General features: G+C 44.1%; 1 protein-coding gene across 5 annotated transcripts in view; it reads left to right on the top strand.

Moving 5' to 3' along the window:
- Positions 1–275: 275 nt before the first annotated feature.
- Positions 276–16,395, top strand: part of LOC106570883 (DENN domain-containing protein 1A) — a 145,624-nt gene continuing 129,504 nt past the window's right edge. For 3 of the 5 annotated variants that reach the window (XM_014143465.3, XM_014143472.3, XM_014143453.3), the window contains exons 1-2: positions 276–487; positions 2,736–2,800. In XM_014143465.3, the coding sequence (XP_013998940.2) occupies positions 471–487; positions 2,736–2,800 (82 nt within the window). In that variant the 5' untranslated portion in view covers positions 276–470. The remainder of the gene's footprint in view (positions 488–2,735; positions 2,801–16,395) is intronic. The other 2 variants (XM_014143479.3, XM_014143460.3) reach the window with 1 other exon arrangement.

Here is a 16,395-nt window from a genome sequence, read left to right as displayed (position 1 = left end):
AGGGATGACATTGCACAATGAACCAACCGGCACATTTTGTCCCGTGCGTCAATGGACAGAGAATTCCTAGAATGTAGAGTTCATCATACTGAGAAAAACAGTATGTGTGAACAGAACAAAATTGGATAGTGCATTGTCAAGCAGTTTTGTTAGGTTATCACTGTTTCATTCTACTGTGGCAATTTAAACGGTTCCTTTCGTCTGCATCATGCGACTCAAACGTAGCCGAAGATTGGCTTTGTGGTACATGTAGTTCATAGGAAGGCAGCGCGAGGTTGCAGATACATACATGTTTTGCTCCTACGGGACTACAAGTCCCACGGTTCAATGTGCGGTGGTAGCGTGATCCGCTCGAGGAGACCATGGCGATACCCAGGACGTTCTGACGGGCTATCAGAAAAATAGCCCTCGAAAAACGGGTCAACGCCCCATATAAACGACACTAGACTTGGACACTGTGAGAAATAAAAATGGGGTCCCGTATCAAGTAAGAGCCATTTCTTTTTTTCCTTTCCCTTGCTTCCCAAATGCTACTAGGCTACATTGTTTGCGCGAGTTAAGAGGGAGGGAGAGAGAGGCAGTGCAAGGCCCGGACTTGTTGCGACAGACTGAACGACTTGTTTACCGGACCATTGAGCATTTAGTGAAAAATAGTAATATTTGCTCATCAATGAGAGTATGTCACACATACTGTTTGCAGAGAACTCAACTATGGATATGCTTACATCTCTGTTTTTCTCAATATGTCCCGCTGTCTAGCCCTCGACAATGTATGGAAGAGAATGTAAACATTTGAGGCAGACAGGGTTGGTCTATTTATGTAACCGGTTTTACACCACATCCATGCCTACAGGGCATATGTTCTGTGGATGGAATGAGTTCAATGTATTGGAACATGCCCATTGCGGAATGACCCGATGTGTTGGCGTATTGATACAATGTTATAAAGTCTAGCCTTTCCTCGCGTCATTAAAATGGTGCCAGCTACAATTGCTACATTGTATTGCTTGTCATGTATCACTGAAATGGACGAGGGTAACTTTACATTGTGCTTCCGGTACAATAGGCTACAGTAGCCTAGCCCTATGTGTGGCAACCATGCAGGTCACCTTTAAAGTTAATTATATGGACCTCTCCGATGCAGTATGAATAGGCTACTCAATGACCAGTCCGTTGACTTACAGTAGCCTAGGTCTGCACCAAACTCAACCAATGGTAGTAAAACAATAACTGTCATGTTACAACAGATGCCCTTATTTCTGTCAAAGATATCAGTGTCAAAACCCAAAAGGCATGATCTTTTTTTTAAATTTCAGATAACCAAAGTTACTTTGCCTCTTATTAGAACACCATGTTACAGTGGTAGTTTTATGGCCTTTGTGAAGTATTATGTTACTGAAAGTACACTTAATCTTAGGCTATTTTGCCCTATAGGCCTACTGTACTATATTTTCCATTAAAATGGCAAGTGTCCAACAAAACACTTCCCTTACCCTTCTTCCTTCACTGAGAAAGATAGTTCCCTGTAAAAGTGACACCATTGTGTCCTGTGTTAGTGTGTGGGCGAAAATGCCCTTTGTTGATGACATTTCAATTCCTTATATTATAAAATACATTTTAGCAGGACAAATCTGATTCTTTGTGTTCTGAATCGATCAGTAGGGTCTTTCTCTAACGTATCATTAACATTATATACAAAAAAGTTGATTTTGTAACCAAATGCATCCGATAATAAGCACAAGGTCTGTTGACAGAGCGGTGCAGCTTTCTCACCAAAGCATTTGAGGATTTTACATTTTTTGGTCAGTGTCTTTCAAGTTGTTTCCCTGGGTTGCAAATAGCAAAAGCGGCATGACACGAGCTGAATTAAATGTAAAAAGCTTTGAAATTAAAAAGCTTGTGGTATGCTCAGTGCACCTTTGACATTTCACAGAGATATGCTTGTTTTTGTGAGAAGTCTTTGAAAAAGAACAGGAACTTCGCATACTAAAATATGTCATGTCTCAAAATCGATATCTATCTTACCTCTATATTGTTTTACTTCTTCCGGATTGGAGAAGAAAGATAACGAGTTCAATGGTGAGCCTGTCAGGTAGCTTTAATTCTCACACAACATCCAGCCTAGCTGACGCCATGCTATTTTCCACATCTGAGGTTTGGACCATTGATTTTCTTAGAGGACTATCTACACAATTAACATATTATATTACCCATTGATCAAAATATGCATTTTTGGTTGGACACCCTACCTATAGCCATATAATGTTACAACGTGAATGATGTAATGAATGAATGAAGTATGCCTAACCTGTTTTCTATTTACTTGGGTTATGGCTACTGTTAAAAGTTGGGGGAGAAGGAAATTAATAACCTGGGTTGCTGACGGTATTAGGCCTATAATGTCACTTCCTTACTGTTGTAGTATTTAGAGGAAGTAAAAAAAAAAACAATGCTGACTGATCATACAATATATGCAACCAGGCTGTGTACTCAAATTGAGGTTGTGGTTGTTACATTATTAAGCAGACATTTGATAAGATTTCTATTGATACTTTTCACCCACACAAAGACTGTACCTGTTTTGAAATGTTATAAAATCATATTGAAGGTTAGTGTTTTGTGTGGCGTCTAGACAAGCATTTGTCACTGAAGAGCATTTAGGTCTGGTTGCTGTGAAACACTTTTGACGTGCAGTTCTAGGGAGACTAGAGGCTGACCTTTGATCTCTATTTCAGGGACAACCCTGAGGCCACTTTCGAGGTGTACCTGGAGGTGACCCATCCTGGAACCACTGGCTCTGGTAAGTCGCCCCCCCCCCAATGTGTCAGAGGAAACACAGTTCAACTGACAACCAAAGTCTGCCTGCAGGCGCCCGGCCCTCCACAAGGAGTTGCTAGAGTGCGATGAGCCAAGTAAAGCCCCCCCGGCCAAACCCTCCCCTAACCCGGGCGACACTGGGCCAATAGGTGCCCCGCCCTATGGGACTCCCGGTCATGGCCAGGCTGTGACACAGCCTGGGATAGATCCCCAGGATGTCGTGATGCTGCAACTCTGCGATGCAGTGCCTTAGACCGCTGCGCCACTCGCGAGGCCCATAAACAATGACTTTTAACCCTTGCACATCCAACTGATGGTCAAAGCCCCTGTTGGATATTATGAATGCAGCATCTTCCTCGGTGAGGTTGAATGGGGTTGGTGGGTGTTTTTGTTGTTATCATACTTTCTATGGCCGCTGTGTAATGATCACAGTCATATGCCATACATAACATGTTTATAAGGAATGCGTAAGCATATGTCAACAACTGCTAGTTTGTGTGTCACTGTGCTCATGGATGTTGACATTAAATTACATTTAGTTTATGAAGGTGTTATAGGAGTCCTTGTTGAATACTACATACGTGTCTTTATAACATACACATACACATACCCCTACCCTTACACACACACAAACAAACAAACAATACAGTATGACATAGAAGTATATAACTCATAAAGGCCCTGCTGGGCAAAGGTCATCATAAACTGACCTGAAGTCAGATCTGAGGCCCATCCTTGGGAACCCTCTGTCAGGGGAGCCAGTTCACCCACTGACCACAGTAATATGATGGATGGTCTTACAGTCGATTCTCCCTTTGGAATAGGGCAGCCTTTTAAAAAAGTGCTGTCAAGACAACATTGTGGGTGTGGTCTGTCTTTGACCCCATAGATTACACGTCAGCAAAAATTCTGTGATTCAAAGACCAAAAGTATCCTTGAGGAGAGATTTTTTTTCAGATGCTGCTCAAAGAGAAAGTGAACATGAGTTCAGAAGAATCTCTCTGCATAACTTCATCATGTATCAGACAGTGGCGGGCACGCGGTGCAGGTGACATGGCTGAATAAATGATTTGACACAGTTGTCAATTTCAGACTAGCCTATAATCACATTTTATGTGTCACATGCTTTCTAAACAACAGATGTGGACTAACAGTGAAATGCTTACTCACGGGCCCTTCCCAACAATGCAGAGAAAGAAAATAGAGAAATAATAGCATAGTAAAACACTTAATTCTAATAGTACATACACTGTGAGTAACGATAACTTGGCTATATACACAGGGTACCAGTACCGAGTCTATGTGCAGGGGTACGAGGTAATTGATGTAGATATGTATGTGTGTGTTTTTTGTGAGTGTATTGGATGTATAGTCTGTGTGTTTTGTGGATGTAGTGGGTGTTCAAGTGTGTGTGTGACTGAGAGGTAGGTGTGTGTGTGAGTCTGTGAGTGAGAGAGAGAGGTGTGACTCAGAGGTAGGTGTGTGTGTCTGAGTGTCTGAGTGAGTGAGAGAATGAGAGAGAGAGGTGTGTGTGTGTGTGTGACTTGAGAGGTGTGTGTGTGTGTGTGACTTGAGAGGTAGGTGTGTGTGTGACTTGAGAGGTAGGTGTGTGTGTGTGTGTGTATGTGACTTGAGAGGCAGGTATATGTATGTGTGTGGTGTGTGTGTGTGTGTGTGAGACTTGAGAGGTGTGTGTGTGTGTGTGTGTGAGGTGTGTGTGACTGAGAGGTATGCATGTGTGTGAGTGAGATATATATGTGTGTGTGTGTGTGTGACTGAGAGATATGTGTGTGAGAGAGAGAGGTGTGTGTGTGTGAGAGCGAGAGAGAGAGAGAGAGGTGTGTGTGTATGTGACAGAGATATGTGTGTGTGTGAGTGAGGTTTGTGTGACTGAGAGGTATGTGTGTGTGTGACTGAGAGGTATGTGTGTGTGTGACTGAGAGGTATGTGTGTGTGTGACTGAGAGGTATGTGTGTGTGTGACTGAGAGGTATGTGTGTGTGTGACTGAGAGGTATGTGTATGTGTGACTGAGAGATATATGTGTGTGTGTGTGTGTGTGTGAGTGAGGGGTGTGTGACTGAGAGATATGTGTGTGAGAGAGAGAGGTGTGTGAGTGAGTGAGAGGTGTGTGTGTGTGTGTGTGTGTGTGTGTGTGTGTGTGTGTGTGTGTGTGTGTGTGTGTGTGTGTGTGTGTGTGTGTGTGTGTGTGTGTGTGAGACTGAGAGATATGTGTGTGTGTGTGACTGAGAGGTATGTGTGTGTGTGACTGAGAGATAAATGTGTGTGTGAGTGAGGTGTGTGTGACTGAGAGGTATGCGTGTGAGAGAGAGAGGTGAGTGAGTGAGTGAGAGAGAGAGGTGTGTGTGTGTGTGTGTGTGTGTGTGTGTGAGAGAGGTGTGTGTGTGTGACTGAGAGATATGTGTGTGTGTGTGTGTGTGTGACTGAGGTGTGTGTATGTGTGACTGAGATATATATATGTGTGTGTGTGAGTGAGGGGTGTGTGACTGAGAGATATGTGTGTGTGAGAGAGAGGTGTGTGAGTGAGAGAGAGAGGTGTGTGTGTGTGTGTGTGTGTGAGACTGAGAGATATGTGTGTGTGACTGAGAGGTATGTGTGTGTGTGACTGAGAGATAAATGTGTGTGTGAGTGAGGTGTGTGTGTGTGAGAGGTATGTGTGTGAGAGGTGAGTGAGTGAGAGAGGTGTGTGTGTGTGTGTGTGTGTGTGTGTGTGTGTGTGTGTGTGTGTGTGTGTGTGTGTGTGTGTGTGTGTGTGTGACTGAGAGGTATGTATGTGTGTGTGTGACTGAGAGATACATGTATGTGAGAGAGAGAGGTGAGTGAGTGAGTGAGAGAGAGAGAGGTGTGTGTGAGAGAGAGAGATTAGTGAGTGTTTGTATGTGTGTTTGCTTGTGGGAAATGGTGCAGGTGTGTGAGTGCATTGATTGTTTTTGCGACTGCATTTGTGTGCGTCAGTGTGAAAGAGAGAGGTGTAAATATTGAATTATGTAATCATATTGTAAGAATGTTCTGACCTGGGCTAGACCACCATGTCGTAATCAGGCCTCCTCAAGCCACAAGATCTGGAAGTAACTAATACTTCCTTCCCATCACACACACTTGAGCTAATTAGCATGCATTTTTGCATTGATTGCAATGATGCTAGCAAAGCAGCCTAATGTAGACTATGGTAAATGTTAGGGATTTACGCTAGTAACATAGACTTTCTTACTACCTTAATCTACTGTTGCTACAGTACAATGACAATTCCCTTATTCTTGTCAAACCTCAAACCACATACAAAACACTTCCTGTACCCTTTTGATTCTGCTATTTCTTTCTCTTTCTCGTTCTCTCTTGATTCTCTGTCTCTCTGTCACTTTCTTTCTACATTCTCTCTCTCTCTCTCTCTCTCTCTCTCTCTCTCTCTCTCTCTCTCTCTCTCTCTCTCTCTCTCTCTCTCTCAATTCAATTTAAGGGCTTTATTGGCATGTGAAACATGTTTACATTGCCAAAGCAAGTGAAATAGATTATAAACCCTTAGTGAAATAAACAAAACATTTGCAGTAAACATTACACTTACAAAAGTTCCAAAATAATAAAGACATTTCATGTCTCTCTCTCTCTCTCTCTCTCTCTCTCTCTCTCTCTCTCTCTCTCTCTCTCTCTCTCTCTCTCTCTCTCTCTCTCTGGCTCTGGCTCTCTCTCTCTCTGTCTCTCTCTTTCTCTCTTTCTCTCTCTCTGTCTTTCACTCTCTGTCTCTCTCTTTCTCTCTTTCTCTCTCTCTGTCTTTCACTCTCTGTCTCTCTATCTCTCTCTGGCTCTGTCTCTCTATCTCTCTCTGGCTCTGTCTCTCTCTCTCTCTCTCCCTGTCTCTGTTTCTCTCTGTCTCTCTCTCTCTCTCTCTCTCTCGGTTGCTGTCTCTCAATTGAATTCAATTCAAGGGCCTTATTGGCATGGGAAACGTTAACATTGCTAAAGCAAGTTAAGTAGATAATAAACAAAAGTTAAATAAACAATAACAATTAACAGTAAATATTACACTCACTGAAGTTCCAAAGGAATAAAGACATTTCAAATGTCATATTATGTGTATACACAGGGTTGTAACAATGTACAAAAGGGAAAATAAATAAACACATATGGGTTGTATTTACAATGGTGTTTGTTCTTCACTGGTTGACCTTTTCTTGTGGCAACAGGTCACAAATCTTGCTACTGTTATGGCACACTGGTATTTCACCCAGTAGATATGGGAGTTTATCAAAATTAGTTTACTCTCTCTCTCTCTCTCTCTCTCTCTCTCTCTCTCTCTCTCCCTCCCTCTTTCTACATTCTCTGTCCCTCAAGAGGGGGAGTCCTCTTTGTTAACAGGGAAACTATTAACTGAGGGAGAGTTAATCAGAGTCATGGCGGAAGGAGGCAGCATTTACATGTCAATTGGCTGCTGCCGCCCGCTACATGGGCCTGCTTTATTCCCATTCACTTATAGGGGACGGGGGTCATGTTAGCTCAAGAGACTAATAAGGCTTGGTTCCAATATCTACACCAGCAAACCTCGTAGATTGCATGCCCAATGTATTGCCTGTTCTAATGCATTGGGCATGCTAGTATGTACACTACCATTAAAAAGTTTGGGGTTACTTAGACATTTCCTTGTTTTTGAAAGAAAAGCACACTTTTTTGTCCAATAAAATAACATCAAATTAATCAGAAATACAGTGTAGACATTGTTAATGTTGTAAATGACAATTGTAGCTGGAAACGGCAGATTGTTAATATAATATCTACATAGGCGTACAGAGGCCCATTATCAGCAACCATCACTCCTGTGTTCCAATGGCACGTTGTGTTAGCTAATCCAAGTTTATAATTTTAAAAGGCTATTTGATCATTAGAAAACCCTTTTCCAATTATGTTAGCACAGCTGAAAACTGTTGTTCTGATTAAAGAAGCAATAAAACTGGCCTTCTTTAGACTAGTTGAGTATCTGGATCATCAGCATTTGTGGGTTCGATTACAGGCTCAAAATGGCCAGAAACAAATAACTTTCTTCTGAAACTCGTCAGTTTATTCTTGTTCTGAGAAATGAAGGCTATTCCATACGAGAAATTGCCAAGAAACTGAAGATCTCGTACAACGCTGTGCACTACTCCCTTCACAGAACAGCACAAACTGTTTCTAACCAGAATAGAAAGAGGAGTGGGAGGCCCTGGTGCACAACTGAGCAAGAGGACAAGTACATTAGTGTCTAGTGTCTAGTCTAGAAACAGAAGCCTTACAAGTCCTCAACTGGCAGCCCGAAATACAATATTTTTGTTAATTTAACATATATTTCACAGTGGTTTAGATGGTACAGTGATTCTATACACCTGCTTGTTTTGTGACATGAACTGAAATTTTGGCGAACTATTCACATTTTTGCCACTAAGAAATGGCAGAGGGATTTCTGCATATTGCACCATTAGGATATTTTCTAGTTTCTCTACCTCATGAGGAGGGAGGATAATGACAGTTCACAGAAGTAACAAGTAAAGGTAGACCTACCAATTACTTATAGTGTTTTTACTGATATAAATTTGATTTATGATTTATTAAGTGATTAAAACATATTTAACGTAGTTCAATAACCAAAATAGTATCATAGCTGACACCCATTCTTTCTTTAATGTTAATTCAGAGTAGATATTTACGTTTTTGGAAGACATGTTCACATAAAAAAACGGAGGGAGATTTTACCGTCATTCTGTTACCAAACTTCACATCTGCCCTGTTCTTCCAGTAAATGTGTTTTCGTAAAATGTTCAGTGGAACTTGTTAAAAGTAGTCCTTGTGCGTACAGTTTTATGGTTTGTTTAACTTGGTAATCAGTGTTTTTTTTGTTGGCATACTTTCAAAGTCTCAGCGTCATTCTGTTAAGGTGGAATTGCCCTCGGGTTATCTCTTCTTTCCAAGTATCTATTCCAGGTAGTTCATATTATCACTCCTATTCACTCATCTTCTACACTGTATCAGGTGTGCAGATATAGAACCTCTAGCCCTGTTCAGAACCAATCTTTATCCCTGTCCAGAACCAACCTCTAGCCCTGTCCAGAACCAACCTCTAGCCCTGTCCAGAACCAACCTCTAGCCCTGTCAAGAACCAACCTCCAACCCTGTCCGGAACCAACCTCTAGCCCTGTCCAGAACCAACCTCTAGCCCTGTCAAGAACCAACCTCTAGCCCTGTCAAGAACCAACCTCTAGCCCTGTCAAGAACCAACCTCTAGCCCTGTCCAGAACCAACCTCTAGCCCTGTCCAGAACCAACCTCTAGCCCTGTCCAGAACCAACCTCTAGCCCTGTCCAGAACCAACCTCTAGCCCTGTCAAGAACCAACCTCTAGCCCTGTCCGGAACCAACCTCTAGCCCTGTCCGGAACCAACCTCTAGCCCTGTCCAGAACCAACCTCTAGCCCTGTCAAGAACCAACCTCTAGCCCTGTCCAGAACCAACCTCTAGCCCTGTCCAGAACCAACCTCTAGCCCTGTCCAGAACCAACCTCTAGCCCTGTCCAGAACCAACCTCTAGCCCTGTCAAGAACCAACCTCTAGCCCTGTCAAGAACCAACCTCTAACCCCTAGTAGAGTATGTGAGCAGAGTTGAGTGGTCGGAAATCCACGTCCTTTACAACCGCTTCACCTAAATACGCTCCTCGCTCACAGGGAAAAAAACTACCGCTACAAATCCGCTCCATTCATTAAAATCACCATTTAATCAACACCAATCTATTTTTGTGACTACATGGACCTACCATTTGGTTTGAAGTATTGAAACCATACCATATGATTTGAATGAAAAATATTTTTAGAAACAACATGAAAAGGTGACTGTAAGAAGGACTCATCATTTCAAATAGGCATATTAAACAGGATATAAACACTCTAAATAGGTCAGGAGCCAGACAGAAGGAACAAAAATGTATCATTTAGGCTATATTATTAGCATAGTCATAGGATGACACCTTTCCAACAGGTCAGTTCGTCAAATTTCTGCCCTGCAAGAGCTGCCCCGGTGAACTATAAGTGCTGTTATTGTGAAGAGGAAACGTCTAGGAGCAACAACGGCTCAGCTGCAAAGTGGTAGGCCACGAAAGCTCACAGAACACGACCGCTGAGTGCTGAAGTGCATCACCACAAGAACTGGAAGCAACGTCCGCACAAGAAGTGTTCGTCGGGAGCTTCAGGAAATGGGTTTACATGGTCTTGCAGCCGCACAAAAGCCTAAGATCACCATGCGCAATGCCAAGCGTCGGCTGGAGTGGTGTAAAGCTCACCGCCATTGGAGCACTGGAAAAGCGTTCTCTGGACTGATGAATCACGCTTCACCATCTGGCAGTCCGACGGACAAATCTGTCTTTGGTGGATGCCAGGAGAACGCTACCTGCCTCAATGCATAGGGCCAACTGTACAGCTTGGTGGAGGAGGAATAATGGTCTGGGGCAGTTTTTTATGGTTCGGGCTAGGCCCCTTAGTTCCAGTGAAGGGAAATCTTAACGCTACAGCATAAAATTACATTCTAGATGATTCTGTACTTCCAACTTTGTGGCAACAGTTTGGGGAAGGCCCTTTCCCGTTTCAGCATGACAATGCCCCCATACACAAAGCAAGGTCCATACAGAAATGGTTTGTCGAGATTGGTGTGGGAGAGCTTGACTGGCCTGCACAGAGCCCCGACCTCAACCCCATCAAACACCTTTTGGATGAATTGAAACGCCAACTGCGAGTCAGGCCTAATCGCCCAACATCATTGCCCGAGCTCACTAATTCTCTTGTGGCTGTATGGAAGCAAGTCCCTGCAACAATGTTCCAACATGTAGTGTAAATCCTTTCCAGAAGAGTGGAGGCTGTTATAGCAGCAAAACAGGGGCCAACTCCATATTAATGCCCATGATCTTGGAATGAGATGTTTGACGAGCAGGTGTCCACATACCTTTGGTCATGTAGTGTATTTCAGGCCTATTGGGCCAAAATCAATGATAGCCTATTGTATAGATAATATAACAAAAATGAACTAAACTTTTAAGTTAAGATTTTTGGTTTATACATACTTGACACACTTAGCTAGCTAACCACCTCGTTCCTTTGTGTTAGCATGTGCATCTAGTACACCATCATGCTTTCGGGACCACACTCCCTCTGTTGCTTTTGGTCCTCCTCATCTTTGTAAGACACCTTGATTTTTGCACCTGTGTGTTTTATCAGTTCCTTTATGAAAAATATTTAGCAAACTCCATGACAGTAACTAAAGCAGGGGGCTATAGCAGCACACAAGTTGCCTACAAATGCATGCTGGGCCGGACATGCCCTGAACTCGTGAAGTGAGTGCTACTGGATCGGTACTGGAGTGAAATTGGAGTGGGCGAGAAGGACGATGCTCCAGCCTTTGGCAAACTTGCTCTGCGCTCCAGTGAAATTGGACACGCTCCGCTCCTCACTCCGCTCCTCACTCCGCTCCTCACTCCGCTCCTCACTCCGCTCCTCACTCCGCTCCTCACTCCGCTCCAGCTCCGCTCCTCACTCCGCTCCAGCTCCGCTCCTCACTCCGCTCCAGCTCCGCCCCTCACTCCGCTCCAGCTCCGCCCCTCACTCCGCTCCTCACTCCGCTCCTCACTCCGCTCCTCACTCCGCTCCTCACTCCGCCCCTCACTCCGCTCCTCACTCCGCTCCAGCTCCGCTCCTCACTCCGCTCCTCACTCCGCTCCTCACTCCGCTCCAGCTCCGCTCCTCACTCCGCTCCAGCTCCGCTCCTCACTCCGCTCCTCACTCCGCTCCAGCTCCGCCCCTCACTCCGCTCCAGCTCCGCTCCTCACTCCGCTTCACTCACATTCTCTGGCCCCTAGGCATTATGTGTAGATCAGAAAGGATTGGACCCGTGAAAGGCTTCTGAAGTGTTGGCCATATTGCAATACCTATCCAATCTTGTAAGATCTGCACAAGTACCTAGGGGGTAAGGGCTAGGTATTGTGTCTGGTCAAGCCCATGAGTCCTTATTGTAGTTTCACCTGCAATATCCAGATAGCTTTAGCTACATGACTCCATCGCAGTCCAAAAGAAACATGGGCAGAAACACTGGCAGGGAGGAAAAAAAATAGGCTGTCGAAGTCTCGAAAGGTGAAAAAAAGTAGTCGTTTGAGATGTTTACCCACTAGCAGTTGTTAACGTGCTATTTTTCGGGGGCGGCGTGTCTTTGCTTCTTAAGCGCTATGATGTGTGACAGCGGCGTTCCAGAGCTCGCCTCAGAGAGTTCTCTCTCCGGCTGACCCCTGACCTCCTGCGGGAAATGGCTGAACCGCCGCTCGGAGACATGGTGCCCTGCGGACGAGGAGCCCACGCTAATTAAGTGTTTCTCTGGCGGAAGTACTCTTCAGAAGAAGCCGCGCACCACGGAGGCCGCGGTGAAACCCAGACGTGTGTTAGGGGGGAGTGGTGGTGCTTTTGTTTGTGTGTGTGTGTGTGTGTGTGTGTGTGTGTGTGCACATGCCAAGTGTGTATGTTTGTTTGTGTAGGATATATTGATCTTTGTGGCTTTGTGTGTTAGCCAGCATGAAGTATGTGTGTGTGCCGGTCTACGTCTATATATGGGTCACAAACAATAGGCTTGTCATTGTAGGCCTATTAGCCAATACGTCTGTTACAGCTTGCTGCATTTGAATCTATCACAAGGCCTAGAAGCCCAAGTAGATACATCCGTTGTTCAGGCCTTGTTGCCCTGTTGTTTTTCCCAGAACTCTGTATGTATGTGTCTATATCTCTACTCTGCTAGGTCAACAGGCTGCCCCAATGCTGCGCCTGCACTGCATCCCAATTTGTCCAATTTGCGCCGATACTATCAAACGGATCGTGAGCGGTAGTGACCTTGCTTGGCACATGGCCCCTACAGCTGACAATCAATGTGTTCTGCATGATTTAGGCCCATTTGCTTTCCTCTTGTCGCTCACGTTTAGCCCATGCCCTGACTGGCTATTTATGATACAAATGAACCCCTCCCCCCTAGAGCTCCCGGCTCCTTCAGCTGGAAGATTGTGTTTATTTGCTTTATTTGTTTATTTATTGAGCAGAAAAAGGAAGCCAAGAGAACGAGAGTAAAGCCATGCCAGGCAGGCTGGTGCGGAAGCGCCATAGACAGGAGTTGGATTTGCTCTACACACTTGAAGCAAGAGTGGGGCGACCCTTCTCCTCTTGTTTTGATGGGTTCATCCCATGATGGGTTCACCTCCCACCCCCCTACACACACCCCCACTTCCTTGTCCCCCTTTTTAGCGAAAGCTTTTTGACATCTTCATACCCTCGCCGGTTTGTTAATTCTCGTCTGAGACGTTGTCAAGGCTTGGACCCCTTGTACGGCTGCCTGGGGGAAGAACTTACCCCTAACCACAGACATAAAATAAGATTACCCAACCCCCAAATCCTAACTTTCACTGTAAATTATCCATAACCACAGATCTAGGATCAGATTACCCAACCCCCAAATCCTAACTTTCACTGTAAATTATCCATAACCACAGATCTAGGATCAGATTACCCAACCCCCAAATCTTAACTTTAAGTCTAAGTATGATACAAACATATTAATTTGAATATTGCAGAATTACAATAAATTCAATGGGGTTGCACATTTTTGTTAACTTTGAGAATCTGAGCTTATGATTGGCTTATTTGCTTCAGTGGCCATGTCGGAGCTATAATGTGGCATGTGAATCGCTGGGCAATGTCCCTGTGCCTCGATCCATTCCTAAGAGGTACAGTATGGACATTGTCCTCAGGGAAGGGAGGCTGATGGGAGCTGGCTAACCGTGTCCACTCTGGCGAGCAAGCCAGAGTCTGTATGGGGCTTTACAGCAAACCACCTCTTTTTTTCCCTGTGAAAAGACCTTAATCCATGTAAATACAGGCCCACAACGACAGCTTTACAGCAGAGGGTAGCGAGTGAGAGTGAAAGAAGGGAGGGAGGAGGGCTTAGCAATTTAACCTTTAGCCCGGCAAATAAGAGGCATGAAAGTTTGTGAATGAGTTTACACAGAGGGGCAGGGAAGAGCACCAGGGTTCCCTTTTGTCTGGCCTTGTCAAAGCGTGAGTGACAGATGTCGTGCTATAAGTGACGAGGGCCTGACGAATCAGGCGGCTTACTGAAATCTGCCAAAACTTGAAATCCTTTCACTACATTTGTAGTTGAAATCTGGATTCAAATAAGACAGAAATTGTGTACGTTGACTACTTTCTGCAATTTCAACCAATTAGCCACGTTGATATGCCTTGATTACGTTGATAAAGTAGAATAACCAAAATATTTCTAACAGTCCAAAAATACCCAAAGCCATTTTTTGGCCAGATGGTCTCAGTGCTGATTGGACTAGCGGAAATTAAACTTCATCATAATTGGATGTACAGTAAACCCACTGATTTATTTCAGCTTTTATTTCTTTCATCACATTCCCAGTGGGTCAAACGTTTACATACACTCAATTAGCATTTGGTAGCTTTGCCTTTAAATTGTTTAACTTGGGTTAAACGTTTCAGGTAGCCTTCCACAAGCTTCCCACAATAAGTTGGATGAATTTTCCCCCATTCCTCCTAACAGAGCTGGTGTAACTGAGTCAGGTTTGTAGGCCTCCTTGGTCGCACATGCTTTTTCAGTTCTGCCCACAAATGTTCTATGGGATTGAGGTCAGGGCTTTGTGATGGCCACTCCAATATCTTGACTTTGTTGTTCTTAAGCCATTTTGCCACAACTTTGGAAGTATGCTTGGGTCATTGTCCATTTGGAAGACCCATTTGCGACCAAGCTTTAACTTCCTGACTGATGTCTTGAGATGTTGCTTCAATATATCCACATACATTTCCTTCCTCATGATCTCATGATGCCATCTATTTTGTGAAGTGCACCAGTCCCTCCTGCAGCAAAGCACCCCCATAACATGTTGCTGCCACCCCCATGCTTCGAGCCTCCCCCTTTTTCCTCCAAACATAACGATGGTCATTATGGCCAAACAGTTCTAATTTTGTTTCATCAGACCAGAGAACATTTCTCCAAAAAGTATGATCTTTGTCCCCATGTGCAGTTGCAAACCGTAGTCTGGCTTTTTTTTTATGGCGGTTTTGGAGCAGTGGCTTCTTCCTTGCTGAGCGGCATTCCAGGTTATATCGATATAAGACTCATTTTACTGTGGATATAGATACTTTTGTATCGGTTTCCTCCAGCATCTTCACAAGGTCCTTTGCTATTGTTCTGGGATTTGCACTTTTCGCACCAAAGTACGTTCATCTCTAGGAGACAGAACGCGTCTCCTTCCTGAGTGGTATGACGGCTGTGTGGTCCCATGGGGCTTATGATTGCGTACTATTGTTTGTACAGATGAACGTGGTACCTTCAGGCGTTTGGATATTGCTCCCAAGGATGAACCAGACATGTGGAGGTCTACAATTTGTTTTCCTGAGGTCTTGGCTGATTTCATTTGATTTTCCCATGATGTCAAGCAAAGAGGCACTGAGTTTGAAGGTAGGCCTTGAAATACATCCACAGGTACTCCTCCAATTGACTCATGATGTCAATTAGCCTATCAGAAGCATTTAAAGCCATGACATAATTTTCTGAAATTTCCAAGCTGTTTAAAGGCACAGTCAACTTAGTGTATGTAAACTTCTGACCCACTGGAATTGTGATACAGTGAATTATAAGTGAAATAATCTGTCTGTAAACAATTGTTGGAAAAATTACTTGTGTCATGCACAAAGTAGATGTCCTAACCGACTTGCCAAAACTATAGTTTGTAAACAAGAAATTTGTGGAGTGGTTGAAAAATGAGTTTTAATGACTCAAACCTAAGTGTATGTAAACTTCCGACGGTTTTGCTGTGGCCTTTGCCTGCTTCCCACTTCTCGTCAGCTTTTTCAAAGAAATAGTGTACACTGAGTGTACTAAACATTAGGCACCCTCTCCTAATATTGAGTTACACCCCCTTTTGCCTTCAGACCAGCCTCAATTTGTCAGGGCATGGACTCTAAAAGGTGTCGAAGCGTTCCACAGGGATGCTGTCCCAAGTTGACTCCAACGCTTCCCACAGTTATGGGAAGTTGGCTGGATGTCCTTTGGGTGGTGCGCCATTCTTGATACAATCAGGAAACTGTTGAGTGTGAAAAGCCCAGCAGCTGTTCTTGACACAAACCGGTGCGCCTGGCACCTACTACCATACCCCATTCAAAGGCAGTAAAATCTTTTGTCTTGCTCATTCACCCTCTGAATGGCACACATACACAATCCATGTCTCAATTGTCTCAAGGCTTAAAAATCCTCCTTTAACATGTCTCTTCCCCTTCATCTACACTGATTGCAGTGGATTTAACAAGTGGACATCAATAAGGGATCATAGCTTTCACCTGGATTCACCTGGTCAGTTTATGTAATAGAAAGAGCAGGTGTTCTTAATGTTTTGTATACTCGGTGTATAGTTCCAGTCATCATGGGGAAAGCACCACAAAAGCATCCCACACATCCACAGCCCAGCATCATATCAAGTGAGAATGTGGATGACGCTGCCAAGTAGC

This window comes from Salmo salar, chromosome 01, assembly GCF_965601325.2.
Source record: "Salmo salar chromosome 01, fSalSal1, whole genome shotgun sequence".
NCBI lineage: Eukaryota > Metazoa > Chordata > Actinopteri > Salmoniformes > Salmonidae > Salmo > Salmo salar.
The sequence above is the reverse complement of the archived record's forward strand: the minus strand, read 5'-3'. Positions and strand labels throughout refer to the sequence as shown.